This window comes from Ursus arctos, unplaced genomic scaffold (assembly GCF_023065955.2).
Source record: "Ursus arctos isolate Adak ecotype North America unplaced genomic scaffold, UrsArc2.0 scaffold_8, whole genome shotgun sequence".
Lineage (NCBI taxonomy): Eukaryota > Metazoa > Chordata > Mammalia > Carnivora > Ursidae > Ursus > Ursus arctos.
This window is the reverse complement of record NW_026623100.1, coordinates 11191940-11214439: the sequence shown is the minus strand read 5'-3', so window position 1 is coordinate 11214439 and position 22500 is coordinate 11191940. Positions and strand designations below refer to the sequence as shown.

Genomic DNA, 22500 nt, shown 5'->3' with positions numbered 1-22500 from the left:
GCTCTTCTGTTTTCCAGAAGTCTTTGTGGAAAGTTGGTACCATCTCTCCCTTAAATGTTTGTAGAATTCATCACTGAGGCCATCTGGGCCTGGAGTTCTCTTTGTGGAGGTTTTTAAGTATGTATTCGATTTCTTCACATGTGCATAGAACTGATGTTAGTAACTGATGTCATCTTTATTGTCAGTCTGCTGGAGGTTATCCCTTTTATTTTTTTAAAGCAAGAAACAGATTCTTTTCTCTTTTTTTAAAGATTCTATTTATTTATTTGATAGAGAGCAGGAAAGCACAAGCAGGGGGAGTGGCAGAGGGAGAAGGAGAAGCCGGTTCCCCACTGAGCAGGGAGCCCAATGCGGGGCTCGATGCCAGGATCCTGGAATCATGACCTGAGCCAAAGGCAGTTGTGTAAGCAACTGAGCCGCCCAGCTGCCCCTGGAGGTTATCCATTTTATTGATCTTTTCAAAGAACCAGTTTTTGGTTTCAGTGGGGTTTTTCTCTGTATAGTTTTCCCCTTTCTGTGCCATTGATTACTACTCTTTATTATTTCTTTCTTTCTCATTAGTTTGGGCTTAAGTTTCTTAAGATGGATGCTTAGATCACTAATATGAGACCTTTCTTTCTTTCTAATATAACCATTTAAATTTTCTTCTGATACTGCTGTCGTTGCCTCTCACAAATTATTCGCTTAAAAATGTTTTTGAATTTCCCTTATAATTTCTTCTTTGAGCAAAGGTTATTTAGAAATAATGTTTATTTTTCAGGTATTTGTGGATTTTCCTGATAGCTTTTAATTTCATTATGGACAGAGGGATACTGTATGATTTCAGTTCTTATAGAGACCTGTTTTGTGGCCCAGAATATGAAGAAAAGCTACACGATCTGCTTTTGTTGGGTGGAATGTACAATAAATATCTCAGTTCAAGTTGACTGAGAGTTTCTTTTGGTCTTCCATGTTATCACTTATTTTTTTTTAATTGTTCTATAAATTGTTGAGAGAAGAGTGTTGAAATCTCCAGCTATGGTTGTGGATTTGCCCATTCTTTTTTCAATTCTGTCATTTTTTCCTTTATGTATTTTGTAACTCTATTTGTACGTGCATGTACACTTAGGGTTGTTATGTCCTTTTGATAAAACAACGCCTTCATTATTATGAAATGTCCCTTTTTATCTCTGGCAGTATTCCTTGTTCTGAAATCTGCTTTGTCTGACATCAGTAGAGCTGCTCCAGCTTGCTTTTGATCATTTTCTGCATGGTTTATCTTTTTTCTATTTTTTTTACCTTTACCTGTTTGTGTCTTATATTGAAATAAGTTTCTTATAGATAGAACATATGTGGGTATTGTTTTTTAAATCCAATCTGACCATCGCTGCCTTTTTCTTAAGCTCCATATTGTTCTCAGAAACAAACAAACAGACAAGCAAACAAAGATAATGTAGGGATTTAAAAAAAAACCTGGAGAAAACCAACCTATTAATCTCAGACAGATAAAAAATACCACACTCAGAAAGTTGGTAAAGATTGTTATGTAGATAGATAGATAGATAGATAGATAGATAGATAGATAGATAGATAGATATTAAGAATTACAAGAGCTCTCCAAAATATGATAGCCAAAATGAACTATTCAGGGACATCTGGGTGGCTCAGTTGGCTAAGCTTCTGCCTTCGGCTCAGGTCATGGGTCCTGGGATCGAATCCCACATCAGATTCCTTGCTCAGCAGGGAGCCTGCTTCTCCCTCTGCCTGCTGCTCCCCCTGCTTGTGCTCTCTCTCTGACAAGTAAATAAAATCTTAAAAAAAAAAAACTCTTCAATGGGAAAGCTGGAAGATGAAAGCAGTCTCTCAGAAAGCAGAACACAAGCATTCCATGGTAGATGTTAACATACATGCATACATACAGATAGATAGCTTATGGACATGTATAAAATGAAGGGAAGGTCCCACAAGAAAAAATTTCAGAACTGTAAGACCAGTGTTTCCAAATCAAAAGAAAGTTGCAAGGAATGTCTAGAAAATGAGTAATAAAGAGCCATCCAGGATGCATCATCACAAAATTTTAAATACTAGAGATAAAAGATCCTAAAAGCTACCATTTTCCCCTCCCCAACCCCTGGTTTGGTTTTTTTTTGGTTTGTTTCTTTTAATCATTTGGTTCCTTTCACCCATTTTTCCCACCGTGCCTCTTGCAACCACCAATGTTTGTTCTTTGTATCTATGAACTTATTTTTTGTTTTCATTTTATTTGCTTTAGATTCCACATATAAGAGAGATAATGGTCTTTGTCTTTCTCTATCTGACTCATCTCACTTAGGTCCATCCATGTCGTTGAAAATGGTAAGACTTCATTCTTTTTTATGGCTGAATGGTATTCCACTGTATGTATATACCACATCTTCTTTATCCATTCATCTATGGATGGACACTTGGGTTGTTTCCATATCTTGGCTCTTATAAATAATGCTGCAGTAAACATAGGGGTGCATATATCTTTCCAAGTTAGTGGTGTCTTTTTTGGATAAATACCCAGAAGCAGAATTGCTGGATTGTGTGGTATTTCTATTATTTTTAAGTGTATTTATTTATTTATTTTAGAGAGAGAGAGAGAGAGGGAGAGTGCACAAGCATGAGGGACAGAGGGAGAAGAAGAGAGAATCTCAGGCAGACTCCATGCTGAGCGTGGAGACTTGACATAGGGCTTGATCTCATGACCCTGAGATCATGACCTGAGCTAAAACCAAGAGTTGTATGCCTAACTGACTAGGCCACCCAGGCACTCCTTCTATTTTTAATTTTTGAGGAACCTCCGTACTGTTTTCCATAGTGGCTGCACCAATTTGCATTCCCACCAACAGTGCATGAGGGCTCCCTTTTTTCCGCAACCTGGCCAACACTTGTTATCTCTTATCATTTTGGTAATAGCCATTTCTAATCTCTGCCTTTTAATTGGAATATTAAGATCATTTCCATTTAATGTGGTTATTGGTAGGATTTAAATCTAAGATCTTGGTGTTTGTTTTTTGTCTCACCTGTTTGTTCCCTTTTTACTCTTCTACCTTCTTTTGTTGGAGTATTTTTTATGATTCCATCTTATCTCGACGGTTGGCTTATAAACTCTACCTCTCTATTTTGTTTTGTTGTGTGTGTGATAGCTTTAGCATTTATAGTATATATCTTTAACTTACCACAGTCTACTTTCAAATAATATTTCACTTCTTCTATATCATAAAAATCTTACAACTTCCATTGCCCCTTCTGTCTTTTTTATTTTTGTCCTACACTTTATTTTCATATATGATAAACTCACAATACATTATAATCAATTGTCATATAAATAGATTTAAAATGAGAATTAATATATTTTCTATTTATCCACATATTTGATATTTCTGTGGCTCTTTATTCTTTTGTATAGATCCTAGGGCTGGTCTCTTGGTAATGAATTACCTCAGCTGTTTTAGTCTGAAAGACTCTAATTTACTTTTAGAAGATTTTTTTTTGTTTTGCTTTATATAGAATTGTAGGTTTACAGTTTTACATTTCAGTACTTTAAAAATATTTCTCCATTGTCCTTTGGCTTGCTTGATTTATGATGAAAACTCCTCCATTATTTTTATGTTGTCTCTGGGTGCTTTTTTAAAATCTTTATTGTTGGATTTCAAATTATTTTTTATGATGTGTGTTGGTGTTTTTTAAAAATTTTTTTCATTTTTCTTCTAAGTTCTTTGAGCTCCTTGCATATATGGGTATATTGTTTTATCAAAATTGGAAACATTTGGCCATATTTCTCCAAATATTTTTTCTGTTTTCCTCTTTCTCCTTTTTCTTAGTTTCTATACATGTTAGACTCCTTGATATTGTTCCATGGGTTGCTTATTCTCTATTTTTTTAAGGCTTTTTCTCTCTCTGTTTCATTTTAAATTGCTTCCTGTTGCAATGTCTTTCTTAAGGTTCCCTGATCTTCTGCTAGTGTAATGTCTGTTAATACCATGTGGTGTATTTTTTATTTTGGTAATTGTACATCTCTGTAAGTTTCCTTTCATATTTTCCATTTCTGTCCTTGTTCTGCTTATACTTTACCTTGCTGAACGTATGAATTATGTTTATCATAGCTGTGTAACATCCTTTTCTACTAATTCCAGCATTTTAGTTATTTTAGGGTCTGTTTCTGTTGATCTGTTTTTCTTCTGGTTATGGGTCATATTTTCCTGCTTCTTTGTATGGCTGGTAATTTTTTACTGGAATGCAGACATTTTGAATTTTACGTTCTTGGGTACTGGATTTTGCTGTATTTTAAAATACATATTCTATGATGCAGTTATGTTCCTTGGAATCACTGGGGCTTGCTTTTAAGAGCAAGTAATGTCTAGGGCAGCCTTTAGTCCAGGGCTAATTTGGTCCTACCACTAAGGCAATACCATTATAAGGACTCTACTTGATGTCCCATGTATTAAGGAGGCTTTCCCACTCTGGTTGTTTGGAGGATGAAGTAGCTCTGTGTAAGCTCTCAGGTGTTGGTCTACTTACTCCGTTATGGTGGTTTGTTCCTTAGCTTTAGTAGTTTCTTCACATGTATGCCCTGATCATTACTTAGCCAAACTCTTTAGAGCACTCTCTGCAGATGGCCAGAGCCCATTGTCCCTCCCTTTTTTCCCCCTCTCTCTTTCTCCATTCCTCCCCACCCTCTCTGCTTTTATGCAGCAACCTCTTCTGCATTATTTTGCCCTACAAAGTCTAGTTGCCTAGGCTTGGTGAACTCTGAACTCAGTTTCAGGTATTTTTTCCATTTGCCCTACCCCCTCCTCCAGGTCTTGGCTGAGGCTGTGAACTCCATTTACATCCTGTTATGGGACCCTGAGTCCCAATCACAGAAGCAGTCCTGCTCATACAACTTTCTGATGCTTAGTTATTATAGGGATCTGGGGTTGCTTGATATTGTCCATAAGCTTCACTGAAGCTTCAGGAATATGCTGGCATTACTAACTTGACTGTCAGGGTCAAGTCAGCAGGGTTAAAAGAACAAGTGGTCTGAAGTCATAGCTGAGAGATTCAAACTATCAGACGACAGGAAGTAATTTACTTTTGGCTTTGGAACCCAGTATTGGGTTTATTTTTCTGTCCTATTGATTTTCCTAGTTCTGTTTTACTTGGATTGATGATGGAGAAGTGGAGGGGTTTGGTGGCAAGGGAGCCAGCCCAAATGTAGGATTTTCCACCGAAAACCCTCCAAGTGAGTAATCCACTCACAGAAGATTGTGCATAACCAATATAGCACAGCTTGGCCTCTGTAGATGTATTATTAAGTTCTTAGGAAGATGCTGACATTGCCCACAGGCTCTAAAAATTCACTTTTAACCTATTTCCTGTCTAGGATTAAGTGGCTCCAGGATAGAAGTCAAATCCTCTTTGGAAAAGTACGTGATGATTGCGTCTATGTCCTCATTGATACATCTCACTCGATGAAAAGCAAACTGGACTTGGTGAAGGACAAGATCATCCAGTTTATACAGGTTAGATGGAGCTGTCAGGTGCATGGCTTTGGGGGCCTTTGTATCATGAACACGTCTGCAGCAGCCTTCACCTGCACTGGATATGAGAAGTGCACAGGCGAGGCTTGCACTCAGCATCCACAGGAAAGCCACATTAGAGAAAAGCTCCTTTTTGCCAGTTAGAGAATCATCAGTTCTCCTTTGCAAGCAGACCCTTCCTGGGGCATGGTCCTTTCTGTAAACACATGGGCTGCTAAGGGAGTTTCAGTGTCCACTGCTCCAGGTTTCCTCTGTCCTGAAATCTGTGGGATGCACACATCTTCATTGTTTCCCAGATGCTCTTCAGCTCAGCATTTTTATTTTGATTTCCATTATTTATTAGTGGTGTTGCATGCACCAGCCCCAGAACTGATGTGCGGGGGGAGTGTAGGCTGATGGTTAGGAGCTTCTAGTTCTTATTCTATCTATGCTGCCTCTGAGTTGTGTGACCTGAAGCCGACTGCTTTCCTAATTCCTGGTCCCCACACCTACAGATGGGTATCCTGGTACTGTCACTAATTAGTGGTACAATGGGAGTGTTACCACAGACAGAAGAGCATTGTGGGGAGTGTTCGCAAGTGTGAAATACAGGTTTTCATTTGATAAACCTCTGTTGGAGAAATATGGGCTGGTAGAAGGCAAGTGAATAGATGTGTAACCAAATAATAACCTTCACGAAAACATGATTACCACAACGATGACACCATTTTGGATGTCTCTTCTTTAAGCAGATTGCATTGACTGTGAGTATGCGGTATACCGTCGATGCTGGTATTAAAGACAACAACATTTAATGTCATATAATATATAAAAACTTATGCATGTATGGGACATATATAATATATTCATATGTATATACATTTGTAAAAGTGTAATCTCCAAACCGTGTAAATTTTATTGAAATATTTTTTGTACTAGAAAAGATTTTCTCTCTCGAATGTAATTTTTAGCTTTCAGAACTAAAAATAGGTATCATAGTGATCGAATTTATCAAACTATGACCTGTCTTAACCTTTTCTAACATCTGAGTGTTGTTAGGGTTAAATAATAATTTTCTCTTACAGGAACAGCTGAAATATAAAAGGAAATTCAATTTTGTGCAGTTTGATGCCCAAGCAGTTGCCTGGCAGGAAAAACTTGTTGAAATCAATGAAGATAATTTGAGAGGAGCTCAGTCCTGGGTTAGAGACATTCAGGTAAGAAAGATGGAGGCTGGGTCTGGGGGATGAAGCCTGACTTGGTCCCCTACTGAGGTAATTCACGCCATGGAAATTCTTGAGAAAGGTCTCTGAGTGCCAAGATGGCAGGGGTTTCACACACTCATTTTGTTTACAATGGTCACATTAATCTCAGCTCATGAGTCACTATCTTAACATTTAGATAAGACTTTTTTCACAACGCACCATCTCCAGAGCTGCCCTTGGCTCAGATCTCAGCCCCTTTATGAAGATAAATTTCAAAATTTATTTATTCTGTACTCAAACCTTCGTATTTGAGATCTTTCTGAAACCTCATTATTGTTTCAAATAATATATTGCAGCTATTTTTAACAGTGGGTTTTGTTCCAAAGTGGTGAACTGGTGGAAACACACAGAGAGAAGCTGGAGAGGGCAGCAGCAAGATACAGTGAGAAAGTGAAATAAATTCTTCAGGCCTGCCTTTTACTTGGAGAACTTTAAAGCTACCCCTCTTGGCATTCATACAGACTACTAGGAAGGAATTTCCTTTCCTTAAATTTTCTCTTGCCTTGAACTTATCTTAATTTTTTAAAAAGTTCTTTTCCCAGAACCATATAGCATTCCAGATATTTGAGATAACGCTAAAATTGAAACTAAGGACTCTTCTCAAAAAGTCTGATGTAGATCGCAAACATCTTTTTTTTTAAAGATTTTATTTATTTGACAGGGAGTGAGACAGCAAGAGAGGGAACACAAGCAGGGAGAGTGGGAGAGGGAGAAGCAGGCTTCCCACTGAGCAAGGAGCCTGATGTAGGGCTCGATCCCAGGGCTTGATCCCAGGACCCTGGTTTCATGACCTGAGCCAAAGGCAGACGCTTAATGACTGAGCCACCCAGGCACCCCCCACAGACATCTTTAAAATAGTTTGGTGCCTGCGTTTTAAGTCCCAGATTTGACAGGAAGCCACAAGTGGACATTAGTGGACTCCTTGACTATTGCTTATGCTGCTGTCATTGGGATATACAAGAGTTCCCTTGGGATTGGTTTTTTAAAAAATGGGAGAAGGAAGAAATATATTGTACAAGAAATAATGATGCCTGTAAGATCTTGATCTAACTAGCCACCTTATCCTGGGGAAGAATATTCGATTCATACCCAACTTGATAAATTTACTGTTTTAACCAGTGAAGTTACTTGAGATATATGCTCCCTCCTTTTACAGACTATATGTAATAGTTAATTCAGAGCCCACTAATTTAGGGTTCATCATAAGAAAATATTATATATGTAATATCATTAGATAAAAACATTAATGGGGTGCTGCTTTATACAAAAATCACTAATGAATAGAACGAGTCATCTAAATGGCTAAAAATCAAAGTATGATTCTGTTCTCTTCAAAAATCTTCATGGGGGGGGGGGTGTCAGAAAAAGATGGCAGAGGAGTAGGGGACCTTTTTTCAGCTGGTCCCCTGAATCGAGCTGGATATCTACCAGATCATCCTGAACACCCACGAAATCAGCCGGAGACGTCGGAAGGTACATCTGGATCTCTACAAATGAACATCTCCAGTGCTGAGTATTGAGGTACAAAGCGGGGAGCCATGAATCTGAGCACAGATATCAGAAGATAAACGGAAGGGGGAGGGAGCCACCGCGCTCGGGCACCGAGAAACAGTAGTCACCTGCACTGGGGAGCGGGCCGGACTCTTGGACTGGCACCCGAGAGAAAGCAGACTGAGACCGTGAGCCTGGGAACACGTGTGCAACCAGACTGAAAACTGGAGGTCTGGAGCACGCACTTGAACTAGACTGAAACTGGGAGCTCGGGAGCCCACGCACAGCCAGACTGAAAACCGGAGCTACGGAGCACTCACCGGAATCAGACTGAAACCAGGAGCTCAGGAGCAGGCGCGCATCCAAACTGAAAACCGGAGCTCCGGAGCGCACACTCAAACTAGACTGAAACCGGGAGCTCAGGAGCGCGCGCGCAACCAGACTGAAAACCAGCGCTCTGGAGCAAGCGTGAACCACACTGAAACAGAGCTCGGGAGCGCGCACAGGAAATGTGGGCGGCTGGCGGTGTTCGAAGCACAAAGGACAGAGACATGCCAGCCCTGAAAGCGAGGGCTGGGAGAGTGGCAATGGGGTGCACAACCCAGGACGCTGCGGGGATTTTAGCAGCACCAACAGAAACAGAGTTAAAGTGGCCAGGAGATCTCAGTGGAGAGCAGACTGAGATCTCTCTGTTCTGAGACAGAGGCTAGGATACGGCCACTGATGCTCTGACTCTCAGAAGAGGCACAGAAAACCGCCAGGGAAAGCCGCCAGAGAACAAAAGCCCAGAAATACCAGCTCACATTGTGCCCATCCCCATCCCCCCTCGCAGGGGATGGGGCAACTCTACTCCAACAGGGTTGCCTGAGTATCAGCGTAGCAGGTCCCTCCCCCAGAAGGCAGGCTGAAAAATCAAGAAGCCCACTTCTGTTAAGGTCCCTATAAAACAAGTGCACATTGCTTTGGTCCTGGTCAATTATTTGGGCTCTGTACATCCCCACAACCTCTCCTCATCAGAATGAGGAGGAGGAGGAACCTCCAACAAAGAAAAGATACAGAGTCTATGGCCTCTAGTACAGAATAATGGATATGGATATAACCAAATTGTCAGAAATGGAGTTCAGAGTAACAATGGTCAAGATGATGTGTAGGCTTGAAAAAAATATTAATGAAAATATTAACGAGAATATTGAATCTCTAAGGGTGGAAATGAGAGTGAATCTGGCAGAAATTAAAAATGCTATGAATCAAACGCAGTCTAAACTAGATGCTCTGACGGCCAGGGAAAATGAGGCAGAAGAACAAATTAGTGAATTGGAAGATGGGATGGTAGAAGAGAAGGTAAAAACAGAAACTTGGCTCAAAAAAATCCAATCTCAAGAATGTAGATTATGGGAGATTACTGACTCAATGAAATGTTCCAATGTCAGAATCATCGGCATCCCCGAGGGGGTGGAGAAAGAGAGAGGTCTAGAAGATATTTTTGAACAAATTGTAGCTGAGAACTTCCCTAATCTGGCAAAGGAAACAAGCATTCGTGTCCAAGAGGCAGAGAGGAACCCTCCCAAGATCAATGAGAACAGATGCACACCACGTCACATCATAGTGCAATTCGCGAATATTAGATCCAAGGATACAGTCTTGAAAGCAGCCAGGGGGAAGAGAATTCTCATGTTCAGAGGGAGGAACATCAGAATAACGTCAGACCTGTCTACAGAAACCTGGCAAGCCAGGAAAGTTTGGCATGGTATTTTCAGAGCTCTAACTGAGAAGAACATGCAGCCAAGGATCCTTTATCCAGCAAGGCTGTCATTCAGAATTGACAGAGAGACAAGGACCTTCCAAGACCAGCAGAAACTGAAAGAATATGTGACCACCAAGCCAGCCCTCCAAGAAATATTAAGGGGGGTTCTATAAAAGTATAAAAGACCCCAACAGTGATACAGAACAGAAATTTACAATCTATAGAAACAAAGACTTCACAGGCAACATGACATCATTAAAATCATGTCTCTCAATAATCACTCTCAATGTGAATGGCCTAAATGCTTCCATAAAACGCCACAAGGTTGTAGATTGGATAAAAAGACATGACCCATCCATTTGCTGTCTACAAAAGACTCATTTTGAACCTAAAGATACATCCAGACTGAAAGTGAAGGGATGGAAAACCATTTTTCATGCCAATGGACCTCAAAAGAAAGCTGGGGTAGCAATTTTCATATCAGACAGATTAGATTTTAAACTAAAGACTGTAGTTAGAGATACAGAAGGACACTATATTATTCTTAAAGGATGTATCCAACAAGTGGATATGACAATTATAAATATCTATGTCCCCACCAGCGGAGCAGCAAGATACACAAGCCAACTCTTAACCACAATAAGGAGACATATAGATAAAAATACATTAATAGTAGGGGACCTCAGTACTCCACTATCAGCAATAGACAGATTACCTAAGCAGAAAATCAACAAAGAAACAAGAGCTTTGAATGCCATACTGGAACAGATGGACCTCATAGATATATACAGAACACTACACCCAAGAACAAGAAAATACTCATTCTTTTCGAATGTGCATGGAACTCTTTCCAGAATAGACCATGTTCTAGGTCACAAAACAGGTCTCAACTGATACCAAAAGACTGAGATTATTCCCTGCATATTCTCAGACCACAGTACTTTGAAACTGGAATGCAATGACAAGGAAAAATTTGGAAGAAACTCAAACACTTGGAAACTAAGAACCATCCTGCTCAAGAATGATTGGGTAAACCAGGTAATTAAGAAGGAGATTAAGCAATTTTTGGAGACCAATGAAAATGAAAACACATCGGTCCAAAAACCTATGGGACACTGCAAAGGCAGTCCTAAGGGGAAAATACATAGCCATCTAATCCTCACTCAAAAGAATAGAAAATTCTAAAATGCAGTTTTTGTATTCTCACCTCAAGAAGCTGGAGCTAGAACAGAAGAACAGGCCTCACCCACACACGAGAAGGCAGTTGATCGAGATTACAGCAGAGATCAATGAATTAGAAACCAGGAGCACAGTAGAGTAGATCAACAAAACTAGAAACTGTTTCCTTGAAAGAATAAATAAGATCGATAAGCCACTGGCCAGACTTATTCAAAAGAATAGAGAAAGGACCCAAATTAATAAAATTATGAATGAAAGGGGAGAGATCATGACCAACACCAATGAAATAGGAAGGACCATTAGAAACTTTTATCAACAACTTTATGCCAATAAATTAAACAACCTGGAAGAAATGGATGCCTTCCTTGAAGCCTATACACTACCAAGACTGACACAGGAAGAAATTGATTATTTAAACAGACCTATTCATTATGAAGAGTTTGAAGCAGTGATCAAAAACCTCCCCAAAAACAAGAGTCCAGGGCCTGACGGATTCCCCGGGGAATTCTACCAAACATTCAAAGAACAAATAATACCTATTCTCCTGAAGCTATTTCAAAAAATAGAAACAGAAGGAAAACTACCAAACTCATTCTATGAGACCAGTATTACCTTGATTCCCAAACCAGGCAAAGACCCCATCAAAAGGAGAATTACAGACTGATATTCCTGATGAATACAGACGCTAAAGTTCTCAACAAGATCCTAGCTAATAGGATCCAACAGTCCATTAAAAGGATTATCCATCAGGACCAAGTGGGATTCATCCCTGGGATGCAAGTGTGGCTCAACATTCGCAAATCAATCAGTGTGATAGATCATATCAACAAGAAAAGAGTCAAGAACCATATGATCCTCTCAATAGATGCAGAAAAAGCATTTGACAAAATACAGCATCCTTTCCTGATTAAAACCCTTCAGAGTGTAGGGATAGAGGGTACATTCCTCAATCTCATAAAAACCATCTATGAAAAGCCTATGGCAAATATCATTCTCAATGGGGAAAAGCTGGAAGCCTTTCCCTTAAGATCAGGAACACGACAAGGATGCCCACTCTCACCACTATTATTCAACATAGGACTAGAAGTCCTTGCAACAGCGGTCAGACAACAAAAAGGGATAAAAGGTATCCAAATCGGCAAAGAAGAAGTCAAAATGTCTCTCTTCACAGATGACATGATACTCTATACGGAAAACCCAAAAGAATCCACTCCCAAACTATTAGAAGCTATAGAGCAATTCAGTAATGTGGCAGGATACAAAATCAGTGCGCAGAAATCAGTTGCATTTCTATACACGAATAATGAGACTGAAGAAAGAGAAATTAGGGAATCCATCCCATTTACAATAGCACCAAAAACCGTACGTTACCTTGGAATTAACTTAACCAGAGAATTAAAGGATCTATATTCTAGAAACTATAAATCACTCTTGAAAGACATTGTAGAAGACACAAAAAGATGGAAAAATATTCCATGCTCATGGATCGGAAGATTTAACATAGTTAAAATGTCCATGCTACCCAGAGCAATCTACACTTTCAGTGCTATCCCGATTAAAATACCAAGGACATTTTTCAAAGAACTAGAACAAATAGTCCTTAAATTTGTATGGGAACAGAAAAGGCCCCGAATCTCCAAGGAACTGTTGAAAAGGAAAAACAAAGCTGGGGGCATCACAATGCCGGATTTTGAGCTGTACTACAAAGCTGTGATCACAAAGACACCATGGTACTGGCACAAAAACAGACACATAGACCAGTGGAAAAGAATAGAGAACCCAGAAATGGACCCTCGGCTCTTTGGGCAACTAATCTTTAATAAAGCAGGAAAAAACATCTGGTGGAAAAAAGATAGTCTCTTCAATAAATGGTGCTGGGAAAATTGGAGAGCTACATGCAAAAGAATGAAACTTGACCACTATCTCACACCATACACAAAGATAAACTCCAAATGGATGAAAGACCTCGATGTGAGACAGGAATCCATCAAAATCCTAGAGGAGAACATAGGCAGCAACCTCTACGACATCGGCCAAAGCAACCTTTTTCATGACACATCTTCAAAGGCAAGAGAAACAAAAGGTAAAATGAACTTGTGGGACTTCATCAAGATCAAAAGTTTCTGCACAGCCAAGGAAACAGTCAAAAAAAAAAAAAAAAAAAAACAAACTAAGAGGCAGCCCACAGAATGGGAAAATATATTTGCAAATGATGCTACACATAAAAGACTGGTATCCAAGATTTACAAAGAACTTCTCAAACTCAATACGCGAGAAACAAATAAACAAATCATAAAATGGGCAGAAGATATGAACAGACACTTTTCCAATGATGACATACAAATGGCTAACAGACACATGAAAAAATGTTCAAAATCATTAGCCATCAGGGAAATTCAAATCAAAACCACACTAAGATACCACCTTACGCCAGTTACAATGGCAAAAATGGACAAGACAAGAAACAACAAATGTTGGAGAGGATGTGGAGAAAGGGGATCCCTCCTGTCTTGTTGGTGGGAATGCAAGTTGGTACAGCCACTGTGGAAAACAGTGTGGAGGTCCCTTAAAAAGTTAAAAATTGAGCTACCCTATGATCCAGCCATTGCACTACTGGGTATTTACCCCAAAAATAACGGACGTAGTGAAGAGAAGGGCCATATACACCCCAATATTCATAGCAGCATTGTCCATAATAGCTAAATTGTGGAAGGAACTGAGATGCCCTTTAACAGATGACTGGATTAAGAAGTTGTGGTCCATATATACAATGGAATATTACTCAGCTATCAGAAAGAACGAGTTCTCAACATTTGCTGCAACATGGACGGGACTGGAGGAGATAATGCTAAGTGAAATAAGTCAAGCAGAGAAAGACAATTATCATATGATTTCTCTCATCTATGGAACATTGGAACTAGGAAGATCGGTAGGGGAAGAAAGGGATAAAGAAAGGGGGGGTAATCAGAAGGGGGAATGAAGCATGAGAGACCATGGACTCTGAGAAACAAACTGAGGGCTTCAGAGGGGAGGGGGGTGGGGAATGGGATAGGCTGGTGATGGTTAGTAAGGAGGGCACATATCGCATGGTGCACTGGGTGTTATACGCAACTAATGAATCATCGAACTTTACATCAAAAACCAGGGATGTACTGTATGGTGACTAACATAATATAATAAAAAAACATTTAAAAAAATGAAATGTTCTCACCAAGAAAAAAAAAAGGGATAAAAGATATCCAAATTGGCAAAGAAAAAGTCAAACTCTCTCTCTTCACAGATGACATGATACTCTATATGGAATACCCAAAATACTCCATCCCCAAATTACTAGAACTCATAGAACAATTCAGTAATGTGGCGGGATACAAAATCAGTGCTCAGAAATCAGTTGCATTTCTATACACGAACAATGAGACTGAAGAAAGAGATATTAGGGAATCCATTTCATTTACAAAAGCACCAAAAATCATACATTATCTCGGAATTAACCAGAGAGGTAAAGGGTCTGTATTCTAGAAACTACAGATCACTCTTGAAAGATATTGAGGAAGACACAAAAAGGTGGAAAAATATTCCATGCTCATGGATCAGAAGAATAAACATAGTTAAAATATCTATGCTACCCAGAGCAATCTACACTCAATGCCATCCCGATCAAAATACCAATGACATTTTTCAAAGAACTGGAACAAACAGCCCTTAAGTTTGTGTGGAACCAGAAAAGACCCTGAATTGCCAAGGAATTGTTGAAAAGGAAAAACAAAGCTGGGGGCATCACGTTGCTGGATTTCAAGCTACTACAAAGCTGTGATCACTAAGACAGCATGGTACTGGCACAAAAACAGACACATAGACCAATGGAACAGAATAGAGAACCCAGAAATGGACCCTCAGCAATATGGGCAACTAATCTTTGACAAAGTAGGAAAAACACCCAGTGGAAAAATGACAGTCTCTTCAATAAATGGTGCTGGGAAAATTGGACAGCTATATGCAAAAGAATGAAACTTGACCACTCTCTCACACCATACACAAAGATAAACTCCAAACGGATGAAAGACCTCGATGTGAGACAGGAATCCATCAAAATCCTAGAGGAGAACATAGGCTGCAACCTCTTCGACATTGGCCACAGCAACTTCTTTCATGACACATCTCCAAAGGCAAGGGAAACAAAAGAAAAAGTGAACTTGTGGGACTTCATCAAGATCAAAAGCTTCTGCAGAGCCAAGGAAACAGTCAAAAAAACTAAGAGGCAGGGGCGCCTGGGTAGCGTAGTCGTTAGGCGTCTGCCTTCGGCTCAGGGTGTGATCCCAGCGTTCCGGGATCGAGTCCCACATTGGGCTCCTCCACTGGGAGCCTGCTTCTTCCTCTCCCACTCCCCCTGCTTGTGTTCCCTCTCTCGCTGGCTGTCTATCTCTGTGAAATAAATAAATAAAAAATCTTAAAACACAAAGAACTAAAAGGCAGCCCACGGAATGGGAGAAGATATTTGCAAATGACACCACAGATAAAAGACTAGTATCCACGATCTACAAAGAACTTCTCAAACTCAATACACAGGAAACAAATAATCAAATCAAAAAATGGGCAGAAGATATGAACAGACACTTTTCCAATGAAGACATACAAATGGCTAACAGACACATGAAAAAATGTTTCAAATCATTAGCCATCAGGGAAATTCAAATCAAAACCACATTGAGATGCCACCTTACGCCAATTAGAATGGCAAAAATTGACATGGCAGGAAACCACAAATGTTGGAGAGAATGTGGAGAAAGGGCATCCTTCTTACATTGTTGGTGGGAATGCAAGTTGGTACAGCCACTTTGCAAAACAGTGTGGAGGTCCCTCAAAAAGTTAAAAATTGAGCTACCCTATGATCTAGCCATTGCACTACTGGGTATTTACCCCAAAGATAACAGACGTAGTGAAGAGAAGGGCCATATGCACCCCAGTGTTCATAGCAGCATTGTCCACAATAGCTAAATTGTGGAAGGAGCCAAGATGCCCTTCGACATATGACTAGATTAAGAAGATGTGGTCCATATATACAATGGAATATTATTCAGCCATTAGAAAGAATGATTACCCAACATTTGCAGCAACATGGACGTGACTGGAGGACATCATGCTAAGTGAAATAATTCAAGCAGAGAAAGACAATTATATGGTCTCACTCATTTATGGAATATAAGGAATACCAGGGAGATCTGTAGGAGAAGGAAGGGAGGAATGAAGGGGGCGTAAACAAGGGGGGCTGAACCACGAGAGACTCTGGGAAACAAACTGAGGGCTTCAGAGGGGAGCGGGGTGGGGGATTGGGATAGGTCAGTGATGGTTATTAAGGAGGGCATATATTGCATGGAGCACTGGGTGTTATACGCAAATAATGAATCATGGAACGCTACATCAAAAACTATGGATCTACTGTATGGCGACTAACATATTAAAAAATTATTATTAAAAAAGGAGTCTTCATTGAAGCTCTCTTGCTTGCTTAATGAATGTGCAAAATTTATTTTCAAGATGACCAGATTTCTCTATATTCTTTTGACTGGCTTCACTGAGGAATCAACCCAATGAATTCAGGACTACCACTCAGGTGTGCTGACATTGCCATGTGCTGGTGTCAGAGCAGTGATTCCTCAAACAGGCATAGCCAGTACTAAGGTCAGAGGAGCACAAGGTGGAACAGAGTCAGCCCAGTATTTGGGGGTGGGGTCTGGCTCATGGCTTCTGGATGATCAGGGAAAGGAGCAGGTGCAAAAGAGGCACTAAGTCCTGACCATCTTTCCTGTGACTCTCAGTCTGGCTTTCTCCTACCTTTTCTACCATCTTTTTTTTTTTTTTTTTAAGATTTTACTTATTTATTTGACAGAGAGAGACAGCCAGCAAGAAAGGGAACACAAGCAGGGGGAGTGGGAGAGGAAGAAGCAGGCTCCTAGCAGAGGAACCTGTTGTGGGGCTCGATCCCAGAATGCTGGGATCACGCCCTGAGCTGAAGGCAGACACTTAATGACTGTGCCACCCGGGAGCCCCTTTCTACCATCTTTCAACATTCCCTGAACAGTGGGCTTGTCAGCAAGACTATTGAGATGGGGCTCAGAGAGAAGAGTTGTACTGTTTACCATCTGAGCTACATTTCTGCTACCCAAATGCTGAAGGAGTTTTTTGGTGTGTGTGTGTGTGTGTGTGTTTTAACTTTTTAATTTGAAATCATTTTAGACTTACAAAAGAGTGTCAGAGATAGTACAGAGGCTGTCTGTATTACCGTTCAGCAAGCTTCCCTTAATGTTAACATCTGACATAACCATAGTTCAATTGCCAAAGCTAAGAAAATCACAGGGAGCACCTGGCTGGCTCAGTGGGTAGAGCATGCGACTCTTGATCACAGGATCCTGAGTTCGAGCCCCATGTTATGCTTAGAGACTGCTTTAAAAAATAAAAAAATAAGGTCTATTTAAAACAAAACAAAAACCAAAACTAAGAAAATCACATTGCTTCATTCACAGACTTCATTCAGAGTTCATTAGTCTTTCTACTAATGTTACTGTTCTGTTCCAAGATTCAATCCAGGGTCACATTGCATTTATTTTTTTTTTGAAATTTATTTATTATAGAAATATAGTTGACATACAGTTTTATATTAGTTTCAGGTGTACAGCATAGTGATTCGACAATTCTATACATTACTCAGTGCTCCCCACAGTAGCTGTAGTCACCATCTGTCACCATGCAAAATTATTACAAACATTTACCCACTAATTTTAGCATTCCGTGGTAGATCTTCTCTACAGCAATTTTTACTGTGCTGTTCTAATGGTGACTTTCTGTCTCCTCCATTCCTTTTAGATTTATGTGTGAGAATTCTTTTGTAACTTTCCCCTTTCTCCCTTTTATTTATTCATCAATCATATTTATTTCATTATGGACTCATGGATATTGATTTACCCCTTCAGTAATAATACTCTTGCTATTTATTAAACATTAAAATAAATAAATAAATTAAATAAATAAATAAATAAATAAATAAAAAGAAGTCAGACTTTCCTGAAAGATTTGCCCTCAGATTTAGGACGAGTCTAATGACCTTTACCAAATAGTTAAAGGTGCAGTGACTTTTTTAACAGTTTTGTAATTATTATTGCTATTTATTTTGTTACTAAACTTGTTCCCTCTTTGGCTATTGGGAACTCTTGCAGGTTTCCCCCAGTGTCCTTCACATATGCATCTAGCTTTTTATTTTCTTGAATAATTCCTTACTTTCTGGTGTTATGAGAATTTTCATGATCATCTTCTATTTTCCCAGCCTCAACCCTGGAGTTTACCACATCTCCAAGGAACCCTTGTTTCTTTTATTAGAGAATGGTATTTATAAACCCAAATCTGGGCATTGGGGTATGCTTATTGCTGGTACCGGGACTCTAGGTCCTCTCCGTGGAGAGAGATGGGAAATATATATATAATAGCCCATAAACATCTATATTCCTCTATCTATTTATCTGTATTTTCATTAAAAAAAGAAAAAGAAAACCATGAGTTCATACTAATACCTTTTGCACCAATCCAGAGCCACAGGATATATTTGTAATTAATGTATTTGCTTATTTGTAACTTCTTTGTCAATGAAAAGCCTGATTCTCATTATCTGTAATATATTTACTCATTTGTTCAACCCTAGCATACATATAACATAGTTTTAGAATTTCTAACCCATACTCTGAGAGGCAAATTAATCAACTGGAATGCACTGTTTACAGGTAGTTCTTTCTCTCTTTAGACTTATGTTATCCAGTCAAAAAAACCTGTTTTCTAAAGTTATTAAGTTAGGTACTTTTTACCCAACTACTGCAGTGTGTTTATGTCATTTATTAATATGTTTGTTTCCCCCATATTCTATTTGAATTGTATTTTATTTTGTATACAGCACTCTTTTTGGCATATAAATCTATGGGTTTTGACAAATGCATACAGCCATATATTTACACCTCTCTGACCAAAGACACTGGGAAAAGGTAGGCCCAGCAGAGATCTAGTGAGAATCCCTAAACTCTACTCCACAGCCCAGGGCCTGGCACATAGTCCAATGCACCAGAAGCAGTAGCAATAGTATAGCGTCCCTATTCTTCAACTCAGATCCTATCAAATGGTAGGACAGCAAAACTCCAGCTGCCCAGTTACCATTTTGCAACCCAAGTGTGGTGGGTAGTCTGACCCACTAGAAACAATGGCAGCAGTAAGGTCCTTGGCCACCCTTGCGCCCATGCCAGAGCACTGTATGAGTGGTCTGATCTGTTGGCAGCAGCAACAGTAGCGACATCCCAGGCAATCTCAGACTGCACTCCCCACATGGGGTATGGCCAGGTGGTCCCATACAAATGTAGCAGTGCCAGCAGCAAAGCCTGGGGCATTTCTAAAACCAGGTCGCCTGTAGGTGGTGTGACCTGCCAGCAACAGCAAAGTCCCTGACTGTCCCAGCTTCACAACTGGGGCACCAATGGGAAGTCCAATCCTGCAACAACAACAAAGGCAAAGCTTTGTGTCTTCCTGCTCTCAACTTAGCAGTATAAATAGAGTCAGGCTCAGCAGCTTCTGCTTGTACACCCCAGAAGGTCACCTAGCACCATTAAGCAGCCCAGAAACGTGCTTTTCCTGGGCTTCCTACAGACAGCACCAAATAGGAACTGAGTGGGAGCCCCAGCAGCACAAGAAGAACAAAGCAGACCAGAATAGTATTGTATGGGGTAGAAAATTAAATTGTCATTGGAACTAAAGCCCACAAACATAGGCTAAAATAAACATGCTAAGCCTGAACAGGGCGACTGCCTGCTAAATGACATTTTTGTTGTTGTTGTTCAACCAAACCCATACTTTATTCACATTTTCTCAGTAAATGACATTTAAATGGGAATAGTATCCTAATATAGTAACCAAATTGTCCAGGACATAAAAAAAATCACTCATCATACCAAGATCCAAGAAATCCACATTTGAATGAGAAGAACAATCAACTGATACCAGTACGAACAGAGCCTCAGAGATCTCTGGGACAGTAAAAAAGAGGAAATATTCATACCATCAGAATTCTAGAAAAGAGTGTGGGACTGGAAAAGTATTCAAAGAAGTAATGGCTAAAAGCTCCCCAAATTTGGTTGAAAACATAAAAACTATAATTCAAGAACCTAAGTGAACCCCAAACAGGGTAAAACTGAAGAAATCCATACCATGACACATTATATTTAATCTTCTGAAAACTAAAGACAGAGAAAAATCCTAAAAATAGCCAAAGAGAGATAACACATAAACTATAAAGGAACACCAATTCAAATGACAGCATTTTCTCATCTGAAACCATGAGACTAGAAGGAGGTGGCACAACATTTTTCAAGTGCTAAAAGAAAAGAACTGTAAGCCATGAATCATCTTTCTGGTGAAAATATCCTCGGGATTGAAGGAGAAGGAAAACAAAGAGAATTTGGTGCTGGGGGACATATCCTTCAAGAATGGCTAATGGAAGCTCTCCAAATAAGAAAGCTTGGACCTTCAGAAGTAAAGGATAGTAGAATGGGTGGGTATAAAAGTAAACATAGTAGAGAATCTGTAACCTCCTGGGTTGCTTTAATCATGTTTTATGGCTCAAGCAAAAGTTTAACACCATCTAATGCGGTGTGTAATAAATATAGAGGAAGTACTTCAGACAAGGAACCTAAATGGAACGGATAGTTTTTACACTTAACTTGAAGTGGTAAACCATCAGTATGAGGAGGCTGTGATAAGTTACTCACTGCATTAAGAAAATACCTAGAGCAACCATGAAGCACACTACATAAAGCAACACACTTAAAAACATTACAAATAAATCAGAATAGAACACTAAAAAAATAGTCAAATAATCCATAGGAAGGAAAGGAAAAATAAGACACATGAGAAACAGAGGAAATACACAGAAAACAAAAAAAGGGAAGCTTGATTAAATATCAGTAATTACATATAAATGGTCTAAATATACCAATTACATGACAGAGATTGGAGAGTAGACAAAAACATGGTCAACTCTATGTGGTCTGTAAGACACTCCCTTCAAAAGTAACACAGGTCAAAAGTAAAAGGATGGGAAAGATACATAAATGCTAATTTTTAAAAATCTGGAGTATATATGTTAATATCACATAAAATAGACATTAAAGCAAAGAGAACTACAAGAGACTTAATATGATAATAAAAAGGTCAATCCAACAAGAGGATAACAGTCCTAGTTACACTCGTGGTGAACACAGAACAGCATATAAACTTGTCCAGTCATGGTGTTGTACATCTGAAACTAATGTAACATTGTGTGTCAGCTGTACCTTAATTTAGAAAAAAGAAGACAGCAATCCTAAATGTGTATGCACCAAACAACAAAGCTTCAAAATACATGAAACAAAACCAGATGGAGTCAAAAGAAATTATAGACAAATACAGCAATTCTACTTGGGGCTTTGGTACCCCAGTCTTAGCAGTTGATAGCATTACTGAACAGTCAGCAAGGATTTGGGAGAACTGAACAACACCTTCAACTAACCATATCTAATTAACATTTATAGAATGCTCCACACGCCAACAGAATACATATTCTTTTCCAACACACATTGACCTTTCACATAAATAGACTATATCTTGAGTCATAAAACAACCCTTAACAAATTTAAAAGAATTGAAATCATACAGTATTGAGTCATACAGATGTCTTGTGAATGTAGTGGAATCAAACTAGAAATCAATAACAGAAAGACACCCTGAAAATCTTAGAACACTTAGAAATTAAAGAACAGGCTTTAAATAATTCACAGATCAGAAAGGAAATCACAAATAAAATTTTAAATTTCGTAGAATTAAGGGCATCTGGGTGGCTCAGTGGGTTAAGCATCTGCCTTTGGCTCAGTTCATGATCCCAGGGTCCTGGGATCGAGCCCTCATCGGGCTCGCTGCTTAGTGGGGAGTCTGCTTCTGCCTCTGCCCCTCCCATCCACTCATGTTCTCTCTCTGGCTCTCTCTCTCTCGCAAAAAAATAAAATCTTAAAAAAAATGAAATTTCATAAAATTTAATGAAAATTAAGCAAAGCATGAAAATGTGTGGAATGCAGCTAATACAGTGCTGAGGAGTAATTTAATGCACTAAAGCCTACATTAAAAAAGAGGAAATGATTTCAAATCAATCACCTATGTTCTTATGTCAAGAACCTCTTGTCTATCTTTTCATGGATGTTTATATAGCAGACAGCCTTGGAAAGTAGCAAAAGGTAGCATGCTTATTATCCAGTATAAA

General features: G+C 39.3%; 1 protein-coding gene across 12 annotated transcripts in view; it reads left to right on the top strand.

Moving 5' to 3' along the window:
* The window catches only part of VWA3B (von Willebrand factor A domain containing 3B), a 215316-nt gene that overhangs the window by 94079 nt on the left and 98737 nt on the right, over window positions 1-22500 (top strand). For all 12 annotated transcript variants that reach the window (XR_007190847.2, XR_006408145.3, XR_006408143.3 and 9 more), the window contains 2 exons: window positions 5369-5507; window positions 6590-6721. Coding sequence is in view for 9 of the 12 variants with exons in the window: in XM_044378496.3 (XP_044234431.2) it covers window positions 5369-5507; window positions 6590-6721 (271 nt within the window). In the remaining 3 variants the exon portion in view is untranslated. The remainder of the gene's footprint in view (window positions 1-5368; window positions 5508-6589; window positions 6722-22500) is intronic.